The following is a 17,045-nucleotide window of genomic DNA, read 5'->3' on the forward strand; positions in this document are numbered from 1 at the left end:
CGGCGTAATTTGATTGGTGGCGGGGTATCTGACAGGCTACACGCGAGGGCCGGGACTACTTTTGTGCTTGCACTAGCAGCGAGCGGGTGGTTTGTGTGCGCGCGCATGTTGACGACGCTGACGGTAAGTTACAAGGGCTGTCTCTCTGCCACATACAAAGGCCAGAGTAAAAACCCCACCAAAGCTGACACCAAACCTACGCCCATGGTAAAGATACAAAGCACTGCCATCAAGTTAGTATTTTTAAATATTTGCTCACCAAAATATAAATAATTTCTAATCAATGACTTTATAACCACAAACAATCTGGATTTTATGTTTCTAAATGAAACATGGCTTGAAGACAGCTGCAGTGCAACAATCCTCAATGAAGCAGCCCCTCCTAACTTCACTTACATGAGTGTCTGCAGGATTGTTAGGAGAGGTGGGGGTGTAGCTGCTCTATTTAAAGATGTCTATCAATGCAAGCAAGTGTCATTTGGTCAGTACTTGTCTTTTGAATATCTAGGGATTGTGCTCAAAGGTGCTCCACGCATTCTGTTTATTATTATTTACAGGCCTCCAAAATACTCTTCAGCATTTGTTGAAGAGGTCATAGAAATGTTATCAATCATTTCCTCAGAGTTTCACTGTTTTGCTATTGCAGGGGATTTTAATATTCACATAGATAATGCAGAAAACAGAACTACAAAAGAAATGATAACGATTTTAAACACTTTTGACTTGATTCAGCATGTGCATGGACCCACACACAAAGGTGGACACACTCTAGATGTAATCATCAGTAGGGGTCTAAACATTTCATCCATTGTTATTAAGGACGTAGCACTATCTGATCACTTCTGTATTTTCTTTGATATATTGATCTCTGCTACAACTGAATCTAGATCTGTCTCTGTCAGAAGGAGATGCATAAACAAGAACACAAGTGTACTATTTATGGAGGCTATATCTTTAACACCAAGCATTTCTGCAGACTCTGTTGATATTCTCCTTGATTCCTTCAACTCAAAAGTTAAGAATGTTATTGATGATATTGCACCAATAATAGTCAGTAAGAAAACAAACAGACAGAAATCAGTTTGGAGAAGATCAACAGCAGTTCAGAATATGAAAAGACAATGCAGAAAAGCCGAGCGGATGTGGCGGAAAATTAAATTTGAAATTCACTATAGCATCTATAAAGACAGCCTTCATGCTTTTATAATAATAATTAATAATTCCTTACATTTATATAGCGCTTTTCTAGACACTCGAAGCGTTTTACATAAACAGGGGGTATCTCCTCATCCACCACTAGTGTGCAGCATCCACCTGGATGATGAGACGGCAGCCATAGTGCGCCAGAACGCCCACCACACACCAGCTTACTGGTGGAGAGGAGACAGAGTGATGAAGCCAATCAGTAGATATGGGGATTGTTAGGAGGCCATGATGGTCAGGGGCCAATGGGCGAATTGAGCCAGGATGCCGAGGTCACACCTCTACTCTTTTCGAAAGACATCCTGGGATTTTTAATGACCACAGAGAGTCAAGACCTCGGTTTAACGTCTCATCCGAAGGACGGTGCTTGTTGACAGTATAGTGTCCCCATCACTACACTGGGGCGCTAGGACCCACACAGACCATATGGTGAGCACCCCCTGCTGGCCTCACTAGCACCTCTTCCAGCAGCAACCTAGTTTTCTCAGGTCTCCCATCCAGGTACTGACCAGGCTCAGCCCTGCTTAGCTTCAGTGGGCAACCGGTCTTGGGCTCCAGGGTGATATGGCTGCCTGGAGAAACTAGCCACAGCTAGATAGAATTTCTTCTCAAACCTTATAAACAGTAACTTAAACAACACTCATACTCTTTTTGCCACTGTTGAGAGACTGACAAACCCCAAAGTCAGATTCCCAGTGAAATGTTCTCAGAAAGCAAATGCAATGAGTTTGCTTCCTTCTTTTCTGAGAAGATCATCAATATCAGGAAGGCGATTAGCACATCCTCAAGTAATCAAGAGGTCAGACAGATTAGGCCACAATATAAAAAAGATACTATGTCTACTTTTGAAGCAATTGATAGCAAAAATAGTGCATCACCTAAAATCGTCAACATGCTATCTTGACACTTCCCACATCTTTTTTCAAAAGTGTGCTTAATTGTTTAGAAGCTGATCTCTTAGAACGCCTCACTTCTTTCTGGGACATTTCCAAACTCCCTGAAAACTGCTCTTTTTCAGGAGGGTCTTAAGAACTGCAATCTTGATAACACCATTTTGAGCAATTATAGACCAATATCTAATCTTCCTTTTATAGGCACAATTATAGAAAAGGTAGTTTTTAGTCAGTTGAACAAATATTTAAACTCAAATGGATACGTGGACAATTTTCAATCTGGTTTTCGACCGCATCACAGCACAGAGAAAGCACTAATTAACATAAATGATATTCGCTTAAATTCTGACTCTGGCAAAATAGCAGTGCATGTATTGCTAGATCTCAGTTCTGCGTTTGACACTTTCTATCATAACATGCTACTAGAGAAGCTGGAAAACTCAAATGGTTCAGGTCATACTTAGAAGGGAGAGGCTATTATGTGAGTCTAGGAGAGCAGTCTAAGAAGACGTCCATGACATGTGGAGTCCCACAAGGCTAAATTCTTGCACCGCTCTTGTTTAGCCTGTATATGCTCCCACTAAGTCAAATAATGAGAAAGAACCAATCTTTCACAGCTATGCTGATGATACCCAGATTTACCTAGCCTTATCTCCAAACGACTACAGCCCCATTGACTCCCTCTGCAAATGTATTGGTGAAATGAATAGTTGGATGTGCCAGGGCTTTCTTCAGTTAAACTGAAGGAAAAAACTGAAGTTATTGCATTTGGAAACAAAGATGAAGTTCTCAAGGTGAATGCATACCTTGACTCTAGGGGTCATACAACTAAAAAACAAGTCAGGAATCTTGGTGTGATTCTGGACACAGACCTTAGTTTCAGTAGTCATGTCAAAGCAGTAACTAAATCAGCATACTATCATTTAAAAACATTGCAAGAATTAGATGTTTTGTTTCCAGTCAAGATTTGGAGAAACTTGTTCATGCTTTTATCACCAGCAGGGTGGACTATTGTAATGGGCTCCTCACAGGCCTTCCCAAAAAGACCATTAGACAGCTGCAGCTCATGCAGAACGCTGCTGCCAGGATTCTGACTAGAACCAGAAAAAATCTGAGTACATCACACCAGTCCTCAGGTCCTTACACTGGCTTCTAGTTACATTTAGGATTGATTTTAAGGTACTTTTACTCGTCTATAAATCACTCAATGACCTAGGACCGAAATATATTGCAGATTTGTTCACTGAATATAAACCTAACAGAGCACTCAGATCACTAGGATCGAGTCAGTTAGAAACACCAAAGGTTCACACAAAACAAGGGGAGTCCGCCTTTAGCTACTATGCTGCCCGCAGTTGGAATCAACTTCCAGAAGAGATCAGATGTGCTAAAACATTAGTCTAATTTAAATCTAGACTCAAAACTCACCTGTTTAGCTGTGCATTTATTGAATGAGCACAATGCAATGTCTGAACTGATTGCACTGTATTTTACGTATTGACTGTATTTTATGTAAAATAGTTTTCTATTTTTAACTGTTTTAAACTCTTTTTAAATAAGTCCATTTTTAAATCATTTCCAAAGTTTTAAAATTTCTCGTTTTTATTTTTGTATTATTTTTCTTCATGATTATTTTACTTTCTTTTATGTTAAGCACTTTGAATTACCATTGTGTACGAAATGTGCTATATAAATAAACTTGCCTTGCCTTGCCTATAGTAGCTGATTCAGAAGCACCAGATTGTCGTAGCGAAGTCAGAATCCCCTCCTCTCTTTAGGTTCACGAAACGGTCGTAGATAAAATGCATTGCTGTCCTGTTGTAAGTAATCTTAAAGATTCCTAAATTCATCTACTTTCAGAAGCCCAAATAATGTGCTTTTGCTTTCACCTAGAAATACACCGCATCTCCCTGACATGGCTGCTTCAACATGGCTGCTGAAACCACGCCTTCCTTGCGCGAACATTTGTCAGCATTACGCAAATATTTCCACATAATGACGTAGACATGTGGGGTGTTTAAAAAAAGGCATTATAGGGTGGAATGGCAGAGTCTTGACTTTGATAAAGAATATCTCTTTGCATTTGAGACTTCAGTCTTTGCAACTTTACAGATCTTCATTATGCACCAAGAGCTTGTAACACTCCAAAGAGAAAGGAAACATTGAAATCGCATCATATGACCCCTTTAACAAGTTACCTAACAAGCGAGTTTCACAGCTACTTCCTCTGTACAATCTCATGGTCACTGTGGTTTATCGTGAATGGCTTATTACATACATGACATGTTTCCAGACGATCAGGTCGGTGAGGAAGAACAAAAGACACAGCATCTAGAGGACCGTCACACTGTTGGCTGGGAAGAGATGAGTTCTTACAACTTGTAAGAATCACAAAGAAATGTGTAGGGATGGGAGCCCCGTTCCTGAAATCAGAAGAGAATCATCTTCATGAGGAAAGAATTCAGTCTAATACATTGTTAAATACATTCTGGCAGTGTTTGGCCAGCAGTGGGCAGTATGTGAACTACCTATAGATCTAATAGTAAAGGTGCATTTGGAATAATAAAAGCTGTTTTGTCTCACATAGACACATATTTGACTAAAGCATATCTGTCCATTTTGCATCTTATTCTTGTAAAGAATCTTGAGGTTGATAGACTTCATAGAAAATAGCGTAGTGTATGATGGTCACAGACTGAATTTTTTTTAAGCTTTAGATCAGGCTTCTTCAGATCTTACCCTGGAGGGCCAAGGCGCTGCAGAGTTTAGCTCCTACCCTTATTTTGAACCTGTGATTTCCTAATAGATCTAACTGAATCTGATTTAAACCCTTGTGAAATTTTGAAGATAATTTACCTCTTAAAAATGTCTTGTCTTAAAAGCTAACTAAAGCTAACAACATAAAACCAACCAATTTTTTCATTTCAATCTTTAATTGTTTGAATTTGTTGTAAGTTGTAACTTTCTCAAAAACAGAATAAACATAGGATTCGCTGAGTAAAATTAAATATTAGAATGAATTAGAAATAAATGTCACTGAAACGAATAAATATTTTAGTCAAAATAATCTTGACATGGTTGCTTTTCTGCAATGTCGAACAGGCCATTAGGGACTACAGGTTGAAAAGTATACATTATTATAATTTGATAAAAAGCATCTTCTGGTTCTTATCAGAGAAAGATTCGATGAACTTGTATACAGTCCCTATCAAATAAACTACAAAAAAGTACTTATAAACTAAACCAATTGCATAATATCACATTAAAATACCAGCTTATACTTCATAGACTTTTTTTTTAATTGGATAAATTTGCTTTGATGTAATTTTATCTGTCATGCTAAAATTCTACTTTGACAAGCCAAAAACTGTTTGGTTATTATAATTTTTCTTGTGATCACAACAAACATTTTCCCACAGATTTTACATAATAAAAGCGGTTGTCTCATTATCTCGACATATTTTTTAGTGATCTCAACCATACAAAAAGTAGTTTCTCATTATCCAATTAAATTTGATTGTAACTATAGCAACAGTAGACTTCTAAGAATCAAACAACGATTACTAGGTTATGTCGTAACGACATTAGGAGTTTACTTGGGAGCCCCAATATCCTCTAATATAAAAAGAAAACACCAATCCACAGTGGAATCTCTACAAGGGGTGGACACAAGTTTACTATGAGGGAAACCTTACCATGGAAGGTAATCCCACATCTCGGATTACCCACAGGAAATTACACAGGCAGGACACCTATCTTATTACAGGGGGTGGCCCTAAAACCTCACAAAGGTGAAGGTTCTGAAGCTCCAGGTGCGGTCCATGTATATATGCAAGGCTCTTACGGGACATAGCAAAGCCAAGGCTGGATGTCCCCCCTTCGGGGAACAGTGTTTACACGTTCAATGCTTAGACCCGGAACAGCAGCACAATACACTTTTCAAGGTGGAGGGTGACAGAGGGTGCAGTAAAGAAAGCACAACTACTGGGCATCTTCAGGGGTCTTCTCAGCGAGAAAAACACCAGTCTGTAAACAGAGTCTACATAAGTTTGCCTGGTTGAGGGGGCTCTGGCTTAAAAGATAGTGTCTGTGTTGAGGGAAAAGAATGAAAGTATCCATCCTTCAGGTCAACTGCTGCAAGCCAATCCTGGGATGCGCTTTTGCGTCAACATCTTGAACAGGAGCTTGTGAAGAGTGATTCAAGATTCGCAGATCCAGGATTGGCCTCCTCCGGGTGAAGGTTTGGCGATGTCCACACCACCTCCTGGAAAAGACCAGCTCCCCAATGCTCTTAGTTGCCCATGTCAGGGCCGCTTAATCATCTTCCTTGAGGACTTGAGCAATTTAGAGGAATGCAGACAGGAGGAGGATCATTTCGGGGCAGGATATGCTGGAGATATGATGTGTTCCCCAGTCTTCTTTTATACTGCCAAGAACTGTTGGCCAAAGTCCTTGACAGTGTCGCCAAAAAGGCCACCCTGGGAACATCAAGAAAGTGTACTTTGTCGATGTCTCTCATCTCGTGGTGGTCAATAGAGGATATGAAAAGACCGCAACAAAGAGGACATGGATGGAGTGGCATCTTAAAGAAAAAATGCAGACCATCTGTGATTTGCTCTTTTAGAGGAACTGCTCATTTTAGTTGAAGCGCTCAGTGGACCTTCCGACTCAGGGATACTGCTGTTTGCAATGTAACACCAACCAGGACAGCCCTCTTCTTAACAGCAAAGTGAATGGCTTTGTGGCAATGAATAAACATAAAACCACTGGGCTCCAAGGCAAAAACCTGAATGAGTGAAAGAACCGGAGTGGATGTACTCTGTTGTCTTATACCCACATGTACGGGATGTGGCTTGGCATGCAAAATCCACAAGCCAATACTCACTGGCGTTTTCACTTAAACTCAGAGGTTATTGGAGCTCCCAAGTAAACCCCTAATGCTGTCACAACATAATTTGTAGTGACCAACAGAAAAAGTTGTTTTAAACAGTTGTCTTCAATTGTAATAATTTCACAATATTATCTGTTCTGCTTAATTTTTGTCTTTGGGAGATTTTTGGGTAGTCTGTTTAGCTAATGGACCTTACACACACTCTTCTAGCATTGGGTTATTTTGCAAACTTACAGGGTTCCATTGTTCATTAAGTCATAGTTCCCATCATAGTCGTTGTCAAATATTGGTCCACTCACAACATTGACTCCATTCAGCTCTTGTGAATACTTCACCAGCAGAACATTGTGAAAGCGATTCCAAATATCTGTCACAAAGACATTAGACATGAACAACAGTGACCCTATGATAACACATGAAACACACAGAACATACACACCAGGGTTATTATTGCTAACTAAAACTAAAACCATATATATATATATATGTTCTAACTTCAGCAAGGTGCAAATTAATGTGACTAAAACCAAACAAGATGTTTCAAAAGAGCCACAAAAGAGCTTAATGATCATTCAGCTGTTTAGATTTCTTATTAATAATATTCCTGTGATACATACATGAACATACATACTTGTGTAATAGACTGATAACAGATCAATGTGTTATGAAATGCTGGTCCACCCAAAGTCCAAACCACAACACATCCTGGTGTACAGATTATCACTCTGTAGTTGCACTAAAACACAGATGATTGATTTCTAATGGAATGCAGAGAGTTATTATTCTACATGCACGCCGTTTGGTGGAGTTAGTTTGGGAAATGAAATGAGTAATTTTCACTTTGACTAAATACTCACACAATACAGAATGAAGAAAGGGTTTACCATACACAAGTGTTGCAATTACCAATGATTCTCTGAGATTAAAGCAAAACATCAGTTCATTTGTTTTACAGGTCTGGTGGAAAACACTCAATACTGGCTATTAATACAGCAGGTCTGCCTTCATTATGGCTAGTGAGGATCACCTGACTTAAACCTTGTTTAATGATTTCTGTAATTGTTGGGATGGGTCTCTTCAGAGCATAACAATTTAACATGGACATTTACAAGATGGGTCTGTATGGGGGTAGAATTGTTGCATTATTCCAAATAAATAAATTATGATCCACAAATCAATGTAAAGTGATTTACAAAAAAAAAAAAAAAAAAAAAAAAAAATTGATATAGTGAAAAATAAAGAATAAGAATGAGATCCACAAATGAATCTCAGAGTTTTACAAACATTACTTAAATTGACAAATAATTAAAATGAGATTTGCAAAAAAAATAAATAAATAAATAAATACATATTCACAAATACATTGTTATGTCACAATAAAACTTTGCCTGCCATTCATTTTAAAAAAAAAAAAAAAAAAACTGAAAATCAACAAATGCGTGGACTCCACCCACCATCTGCTCAAGCCAATTAGATAACAGCCACACTTCGCTGACCAATCATTGCACGTTCTCGTTATAACCAACCAAGTGTTTTTTGCACAAATATAATAAGTAATAATGGTTAAAAAAAAGCTTGGTTCCCAGCAATCTATACTTGAATCCCAAAGAAAATATACAGTTCAACCAACCCCAGAGGTAATTATGCATAGAATCTGGACTTGGGGATTCATTCCAGCATGCCATTAACTTTCCTTTTATTTTCCAAGTATACAAGTCAACAGTAAATATTTTGGAACTATTTGTATTGGCAGTCCGAAGAAAGACTATGTAATTCTTGCCAGAACAAACATGCAAATATGTTAAACATGTAAATTGTACACGACATTACATGATAAATCACAAAAAGTGCAAATAAGAAACAGATCCCAGTTGTCAGGCTTTCTTTAACAGCAGTCTGAATTTGTGTAATGTTATAAGCTGAATATAAAACACAACTTGCCTTTGAAAGCAGGAAACATGGGCACCATGTTGCCTGTAATTAAGGAGTCTTGCTCAGTTCCCGTAGGACTGAAGTCTGAGGGAGAAATGATGCATTTAGAGAAGACTGTCATACAAAACACAAACAGATACAGTAGAATAAACACAACTGCTCTTTTATAACACAGATCTCTGGATACTTTTATTGACCAAACTGAAGAATTGAGTGGTTATATACTTTTATACAACGACCACTAAGTTGTACACTGCTGTAAAAGATTACAGTCAGTAAGATTTTTGTTTTGAAAGAAATTGCTATTTTTATTCACCAAGAATGCCTTAAATTTGATCAAAAGTGACAGTAAAGGCTCGTATATAGCTACAAAATATTGATTTTGAAATAATTCTCTTCATTTGAACTTTTTATTCATCAACAAATCCCCAAAAATGTTAAAATATAAAGTAGCTATTTAAAATTGTAATACTATTTCACAACATTTCTGTTTATACTGTATTTTTAATCAAATAAATGCAGCCTCAGTGAGCATAAGAGACTTTTAAATAATATATTTCCCAATTGTTAAAGACAGCATACCATATTTGCTTACGATATTATAAGCAACTTTGGGTTTGTTTTTCAACTGAATCGCTTATAAACATCTGTATTTATGAGCTGCTTTTCAGATTGTAGCATATAATATACTTCATAAAAAAAATATATAATAATAAAAATAAAACACATTAGATATGATCACTCATAGCTCTAACTGAACTCCAAGATCTTTCCCCAGAAGTAAAAAAGGGCAGAAAGTGAAATAAATAGTGAGTTTTGTATAAAGGTCTTAAAGTGAATACAGATATGCGGTTTTACTCACTGGGTGGATGCAGCAGGCCAAAGGTCAGAGTGGAATTGCTCTTATAGAAAGAGCAGGACTGTCTCGCACTGGCCTGCACACGCACATCTGCACGCACACATGTGTCTACTGAGGGCTGGACACTCACCTTTGTTTGAGAAGAAAGAAAATCAATGATCAGAGCAAACAGTGCTTAGTGATTAAAGGATTAGGTCACTTTTAGAATAAAAAATCTTATTTTAGATAATTTATTCGTCCCGTCATCCAAGATGTCCATGTCTTTCTTTCTTCAGTCACAAAGAAATTAAGGTATTTGAGGGAAACGTTCCAAGATTTTTCTCCATATAACAGACTTATATTAAATTTTCTCCTTCAACTTCAGAATTGTCTAACATTGTTTTTTTTGGGTTTTTTTTACCTGTTTTGTAAGGCCATTATCTTTCTTTGCACATTCACTTTGTAAACACTGGGTCCATACTTCTGCCGACGTCAGGTGTGACCTTTAAATTGTGACAACATAAAGCCAGTCCAGTCCAGCTAGTGCAAGTCGAGCATTTGTGGTTGAAAAGTATAATTTTTTTTTTTTTTTTAATAAAATGACCAATTTATTCGCTAGATAAGACCCTATTCCTCAGCAGGGATCATGTAGAGACCTTTGAATCTGTAGTGAAATTGCAGCACGTTGGTCCGGCCATTATGTGGAGAAAAATCCTGGAATGTTTTCCTCAAAAACCTTAATTTCTGAAGACAGATTCCTGGTAGACACATTACATTACAAGAAACATATCTTAAGTGTTTGCCACATAAATTAGATTTTCTTATATTCATGTCTTTCGAGTTTTGAGAGAAAGGCCTTTTTGTATTTTAGGAAATATCTCTAATCTTTACATAATGGTACTTAAAATACATGCTTCACAATCTGACTTTTAAATCATTTGGAAAAACTAATTTGTTAGTCATGATGAGTCCTGATATTTATCTCTTCAAGTCACACCCACACAAAACAAAAAAACAAGATCACGCCTGAAGCCTGAATAACTCCATCGTGGTCACATTTGTCATTCCTTAGCTTGTGGCTTGTAGTTGGTTTATTTATCATGAAAATTAGAAAATATGGTTCTCTGAAAAGATGATATCAGTTAGTTCACACACACAAACACACACACATGATTGTTTTGTGAAAAGTGGGGACATCCCATAGGGGTAATGGTTTTTATACTGTAGAAACTGTATATTCTATCCCCATTCACCAACCCTACCCCTAACCCTCACAGGAAACTTTGTGAATTTTTACTTTCTCAAAAAAACTCATTCTGTATGATTTATAAGCGTTTAGAAAAATGGGGACATGGGTTATGTCCTCATAAGTCACCCTCTCCTTGTAATACCTGTGTCATACCCATAACATTATACAGAGTTGTGTCCTGATATGTCACAAAAACATGCCCACACACACACACACACACACACACACACACACACACACACACACACACACACACACACACACACACACACAGACTGCAAACAATATCAAATGAAATAAATACAAGTTATGTATTCGATTGTGGGAAGGAAAACAAAACCAGTGTGTAATAAGTGTTTGGGTCAAAACTGATGCATACTTTCATTATTCATTAAAATTCATTATGGAAATCAGTGGCCAGCACATTCTTCAAAAACTCATTTTTGGTATTGCATGAAAGAAAGCAAGACGTACAGATTTGTTAAGACAATAAGGCTAAGTAAAAAATCAAGGAATTATCTTTTGTGGATGAACTATCACTTTAAGCCAATATACAGTAAGACTCAAAACGAGTGGTTGAGAAAGTGTTAGCGTCTAGTGTTAGCGAGTGTGATGATGATGAAGCTAGAGACTGTGATTTACTCTGCGGTCAGCCCATAATGAGCAGCACATGCTGAAGGGAGGAGAGTGAGGCTGTCTGTCATACTTTCTGACCTCACAGAGCATCACCATTAAACCCTCTTCACATGAACACCGTCCTTTTTGAACCGTCAATACAAATTTCCCTTGTTAATAGGAAGTGTGCTTAATTGTATTAAATATGCACTTGGTATTGCACTAAAGTATATCTTTAAATGTACTAAATTGCAAATTCATCATTACAATTGTGTATTTATGAACATATTTCACACGTCTGTATGGAAATTTAACTTAAGTATATTTTAGTTTACCATAAATACTTGTCAGTACATTCAGCAGCACTTTAAATTTATTTCAATGACAATAGTAGTAACTATGAAGTAGTATTCAAACTATGAAAAAAGAAATTGACTATTTAAAAAAGCACTGTGAAACACAGCTAATCATTTTAATATAAATTTAAACTATAATACATTTCCATGTATCAGTTAACAAACAATAAAGTGTATGAAAACATTACAAATATGTTTTTAAAAGTACATTATTTACAAATTATAGTATTAAATAATATAGTATTAGTTTTATAGTGTGATTAAAAAGGGGTGTAGCTCATTTAAATCCATTGGACTGGACATAAAACATTTTAACAGCTTATACTTAACTATTGTTTGAGGTCTCCAACACAACAAACTCCACTTTATAAAGACCCCATGACAAGTTAGTCACAGTTAGTCATGAAGGTTAGTGTTAAAAAAAATCATCTTTATGATGGCGTACTCCTTAAACTTTTTAGCAGATATACCTGTTTATCTCTTTTGGGAGTTTACTCATCTACATGACTCATCATGTAAGACTCGTCTTGACTTGAATATTAAAAAGCTCTGTAGAAGAAGAATGTTACTCCCTAACTATACATTCCAACTTAAAGGGGGGGGGGGGGGGGTGAAATGCTCGTTTTCACTCAATATCCTGTTAATCTTGAGTACATATAGAGTAGTACTGCATCCTTCATAACTCCAAAAAGTCTTTAGTTTTATTATATTCATAAGAGAAAGATAGTCCGTACAGATTTTTCTCGAAAAAACACGACCGGCTGGAGGCGTAACGTGTGGGCGGAGCTAAAGAATCACGAGCGCGAGTAGGCTTTTGCGTTGAGAGCGTTTGGAAGCTGTGACATTACCGTGAAGGAAAAACCATCATCCAAAACAAACCATGGCTTACAGTCAGATTCAGCCGTTTATTTATGATCCAGAATCAGATCCCGAGGCTGAAACTGAACGAAAGCAGCAGCAACGACTTGCTCCGAGCGGGGCTCGAACCCGGGTCTCCGGCATGAGAGGGGACGCACTAACAAGGAGGCAGAGATATTTTAAGCAGTTTTACTCACCGCCTGCGGTTCCAACACACGATCGTGACCCTTTTTCGTTGGGATTGCATCATCCTTAAGAAATAAACGATGTGCAAATCCGTCGTCAAACTGGGCCTTGTTTGTAAAACAAGCATCTTCGAAATGCAGGGAACAAACAAAAACACTTGCACAACTCCGATGATGCTCTGTAAAAATAAACTCCATCCACTGGTCCCTTAATGCTGTTTTTTTTTTTGGTAATCTGTGCAGGGTTGTCTTGCCCTGGCAACCAAAAACACACTTCTTTTGTGACTTTTCGCGACGCTCTCGCTCTGATCAGTGAATCGCTCTGATCAGTGATTGTCTGTGCTCAGCCTCTCAGTGCTGTGCTATATGGGAGCGCGCGCTCTTCCGGCAGAAGTGCCTCAGGACCCATATAAGGAAATTCCGCTCCATCTAACGTCACACAGAGCCATACTCTAAAAAAACTTTCCGAAACTTGTGACAAACCGGAAGGAGTATTTTGGGAACAAAAATACTCCTTCAAACGTACAACTTAATTTTTGAAACTTTGTCCATGTTTAGCATGGGAATCCAACTCTTTAACAGTGTAAAAAACTCAGTATGCATGAAATAGCATTTCACCCCCCCCTTTAAATAGCAAATAGCAATTCATCCACCAAGAAAAAACAGATTTGCTCGTCAAGTAATTTCATAGGGTCTTAATAGTCTTACTGTTGCATTCAAAGAATATGAGACCCAAAGGGGCATCAGGATGTTTCTGCTGTATCCGCTGATGTAGGCACTGTGGTGAAGTATACAGTGATCTGACTGCTCCTGAAGAACACGAGGGATTCCATACGGCAGATGAACAGGCTTCACATTAGAGTCTATAAAAAGATTAAAAAACAAAAACTCACTTAAAAAGTTTCAAACGCAGTGTTTTATAACACAATGCTGATAGGAACTATTCCTGACAAACAGTTTACTGACTTGAGTCTGTGTCGATGAGACGCTGGTTCAGACGGTTCACCTGAAAAAGTTTTGGGAAATGTATGTTAGGATACATGAATTTCAGATATTTCATTGAAAAAAAAACTTTTTTTGTATAATTTAAAAGCCTTTACTGTCAAATCTGATCATTTAATGCATTTTTACATTCATAATAGAGACACTAAATCATTTGTATCAGTTAAGCACAAGAGGCTTGACTCACTTCCCTTTCAAAATCTAAAAAGCTATGTGATTGTAACAAGCCACAGGAAAAAATAAAGAAATCCAGACAACACCACAAAGGCAAATATGAAAATGTGATGTGGTTCAACATAGAGACACACAAACAACAGTCATAACTCAAAGAAATTCCTTGGAGCTTGAGACTGTAATCCATTCCACAACATTAACTGGAAGACCAATGACGAAGGGCACAAAAAAGCAACTTCAAACATGCTGCTGTTTCCCTTTGAACCATGTTTGATTGGCATTATGAAACTATCCACTTATTTATTTTATTTTTTTCAGTATTGTAATATGGCAAATGGAATGTAGTTGGCTTTCCAAGCTTTTCAAACATGCAGTTTTGGTTTAAATCCCCTGTTCAGAAGCACAAAGCAACAATGGCAAAGAACAACTCCTCAAGAAAAAGGAGGAAACCTTGGGTGGAACCATGAGAAAATTCAGTCATCTACTAACAGCCTGTTCAAAGACATGGGATTACATCATAAATAACAGCAGACATTTGATTTAAAACTTAAGCTTGGCCTTTGAAGGGAACTCGACTTGGCTCATATCAAGTCAAATAAAGCATGCATGCTCAAAAATGTCCTTAAAATTAGACATTGCAATCCTTTAGTAATATCATGATCTGCATTAATCCATCAACATGCTAAATTATATAACATACACCATTTGAAAAAAGGTACAATTGAATTCTGATGGTTTCATGATCTAATGCTGTTCAGTGTAGTCTGGATTTCTACTTACAGTACATTACTTGAGTAATTCATGTACTCAAACAATACACTGACTGAACTGCTGTGAAGAGAGAATTGAAGATGAACACCGAGCGAGCCAGATAAACGAAAAGATTGACTCGTAGTCAAGATCCAGTTGCATCGGTTTTCGGATCACCAGTAGTGATGGGAAGTTTGCCATTCGATTCAATAAACCGGTTGAAGAAAACGCTTCACCGATTCTTTTGCGCTCTACGTAATTGACGTCAAGCCTTCGGTTCACCTGTGCTCATAACATTAGCACAGAATCAGTTCTGAATCAATCATCAAAAAAACCAGTTCGGTTCAGATCCGCTGTGTGTCGGTCTGCTTCACGCTGAATCACACATGCGCAGTATCATCAGCTCCTCGGTTCACGAATCGGACGCGTCTGACAGAAACGGTTCTTGACTCATGAACGAGTCAGTTTGTTGTTCATTATCTGGCTCAGCTTGGTGTTCATCTTCAGTTCTCTCTTCACAGCAGTTCAGTCAGTGTACTGTTTGAGTAAATGAATTACTCCGGGATATTGGTTTATTTTAACTCAGGGGGAGTGTTAGCCACAGTACAAAAGTTAACAGCTTAAGTAATTTGTGGATTAATGCTTATTGGAGACTTGAACCGTTTCAAACCATTCAGTTTGATTTGGTGAACTGGTTCAAGAAGATCCGGTTACATCGAGTGATTCGTTCGCGAACCGGATATCACTACACTGCAGTGAACGTGCTCACAACAGACACGGAAGAGAAGACAATGCTGAATGAAGTCATAGTTTTTGCTATTTTTGGACCAAAATGTATTTTCAATGCTTCAAAAAAATTCCCTCTGATTTCACATGGACTACTTTGTATATGTTTTTATTACCTTTCTGGACATGGATAGTGTATCGTACACAAACTTTCAATGGAGGGACAGAAAGTTAAATCTAAAATATCTTAAACTGTGTTCCGAAGATGAATGGAGGTCTTACAGGTTTGGAAAGACATGAGGGTGAGTTATTAATGACATAATTTTCCTTTTTGGGTGAACTAACCCTTTAAGCAAATTATGGATTTGTATGAAGCTATCATAGAGTTTGACTGGATTCACGACCTTTGACATTATTAGTAAAATATATGATAAGCCAACAGATTCTCACTCGCATTTTATAACATATAGTCACCGTTTCCATCTATACAGAGCCCCGAACATGACACGCAGGAAAAAATATATGGCTAAATCGTGTGCACGATTTACTAATTCACTCCCTCAATGTACTAAAACGTGCAAACAATTACTATAGTGTTCCCTCAATTTACTATTGCGTTCACTCAATTTATAAATTGTGCACACGATTTACTAATTCGGTCCCTCGGTTTGCTAAATCATGCGCACAATTTATTTATTTTTTCTTGCATGTCATGTGCGGGGCTCCGTACATCTACATTACATTTACATTTATTCATTTAGCAGACGCTTTTATCCAAAGTGACTTACAAATGAGGACAGTGGAAGCAATCAAAAACAGTTAGCTTAACACAGTACATGTGTTAATATATATAATATATTATATATATATATATATATATATATATATATATATATATATATATATATATATATATATATATATATATATATATATATTAGAGGTCAAATATAGATGGAACCGACGGGTTTTAAGCCGATTCTTGAAGATGGCTAAGGACTCAGCTACTCTGATTGAGTTGGGCAGGTCATTCTGTCTGAAGTAATAAATTTAGGTAAATGGGTGCAGAGCCAGTGGTAGTTTTGTAGGCAAACATCAATGCCTTGAATTTTATGCAAGCAGCTATTCACAGCCAGTGCAAATTGATAAACAGAGGTGTGATGTATATTCTTTTTGGCTAATTAAAAATTAATTTTGCTGCCACGTTCTGGATTAATTGTAAAGGTTTGATAGAACCGGCTAGAAGACCTGCCAAGACGGCATTGCAATAGTCCAGCCTGGACAGAACAAGAGCTTGAACAAGGAGTGCAGCATGTTCCGAAAGAAAGGGCTTGATCTTCTTGATGTTGAATAAAGCAAATCTGCAGGATCAA

At 37.4% G+C, this 17,045-nt stretch overlaps 1 protein-coding gene across 2 annotated transcripts in view; it reads right to left on the reverse strand.

Moving 5' to 3' along the window:
• Window positions 1-17,045, reverse strand: part of LOC113063407 (ectonucleotide pyrophosphatase/phosphodiesterase family member 1-like) — a 56,565-nt gene that overhangs the window by 4,389 nt on the left and 35,131 nt on the right. For both annotated transcript variants that reach the window (XM_026233769.1, XM_026233770.1), the window contains 6 exons: window positions 13,987-14,026; window positions 13,729-13,883; window positions 9,782-9,908; window positions 8,929-9,003; window positions 7,222-7,354; window positions 4,375-4,519 (listed from right to left, as the gene is read on the reverse strand). In XM_026233769.1, coding sequence (XP_026089554.1) covers window positions 4,375-4,519; window positions 7,222-7,354; window positions 8,929-9,003; window positions 9,782-9,908; window positions 13,729-13,883; window positions 13,987-14,026 — 675 coding nt within the window. The remainder of the gene's footprint in view (window positions 1-4,374; window positions 4,520-7,221; window positions 7,355-8,928; window positions 9,004-9,781; window positions 9,909-13,728; window positions 13,884-13,986; window positions 14,027-17,045) is intronic.

This window comes from Carassius auratus, chromosome 45 (genome assembly GCF_003368295.1).
Source record: "Carassius auratus strain Wakin chromosome 45, ASM336829v1, whole genome shotgun sequence".
Lineage (NCBI taxonomy): Eukaryota > Metazoa > Chordata > Actinopteri > Cypriniformes > Cyprinidae > Carassius > Carassius auratus.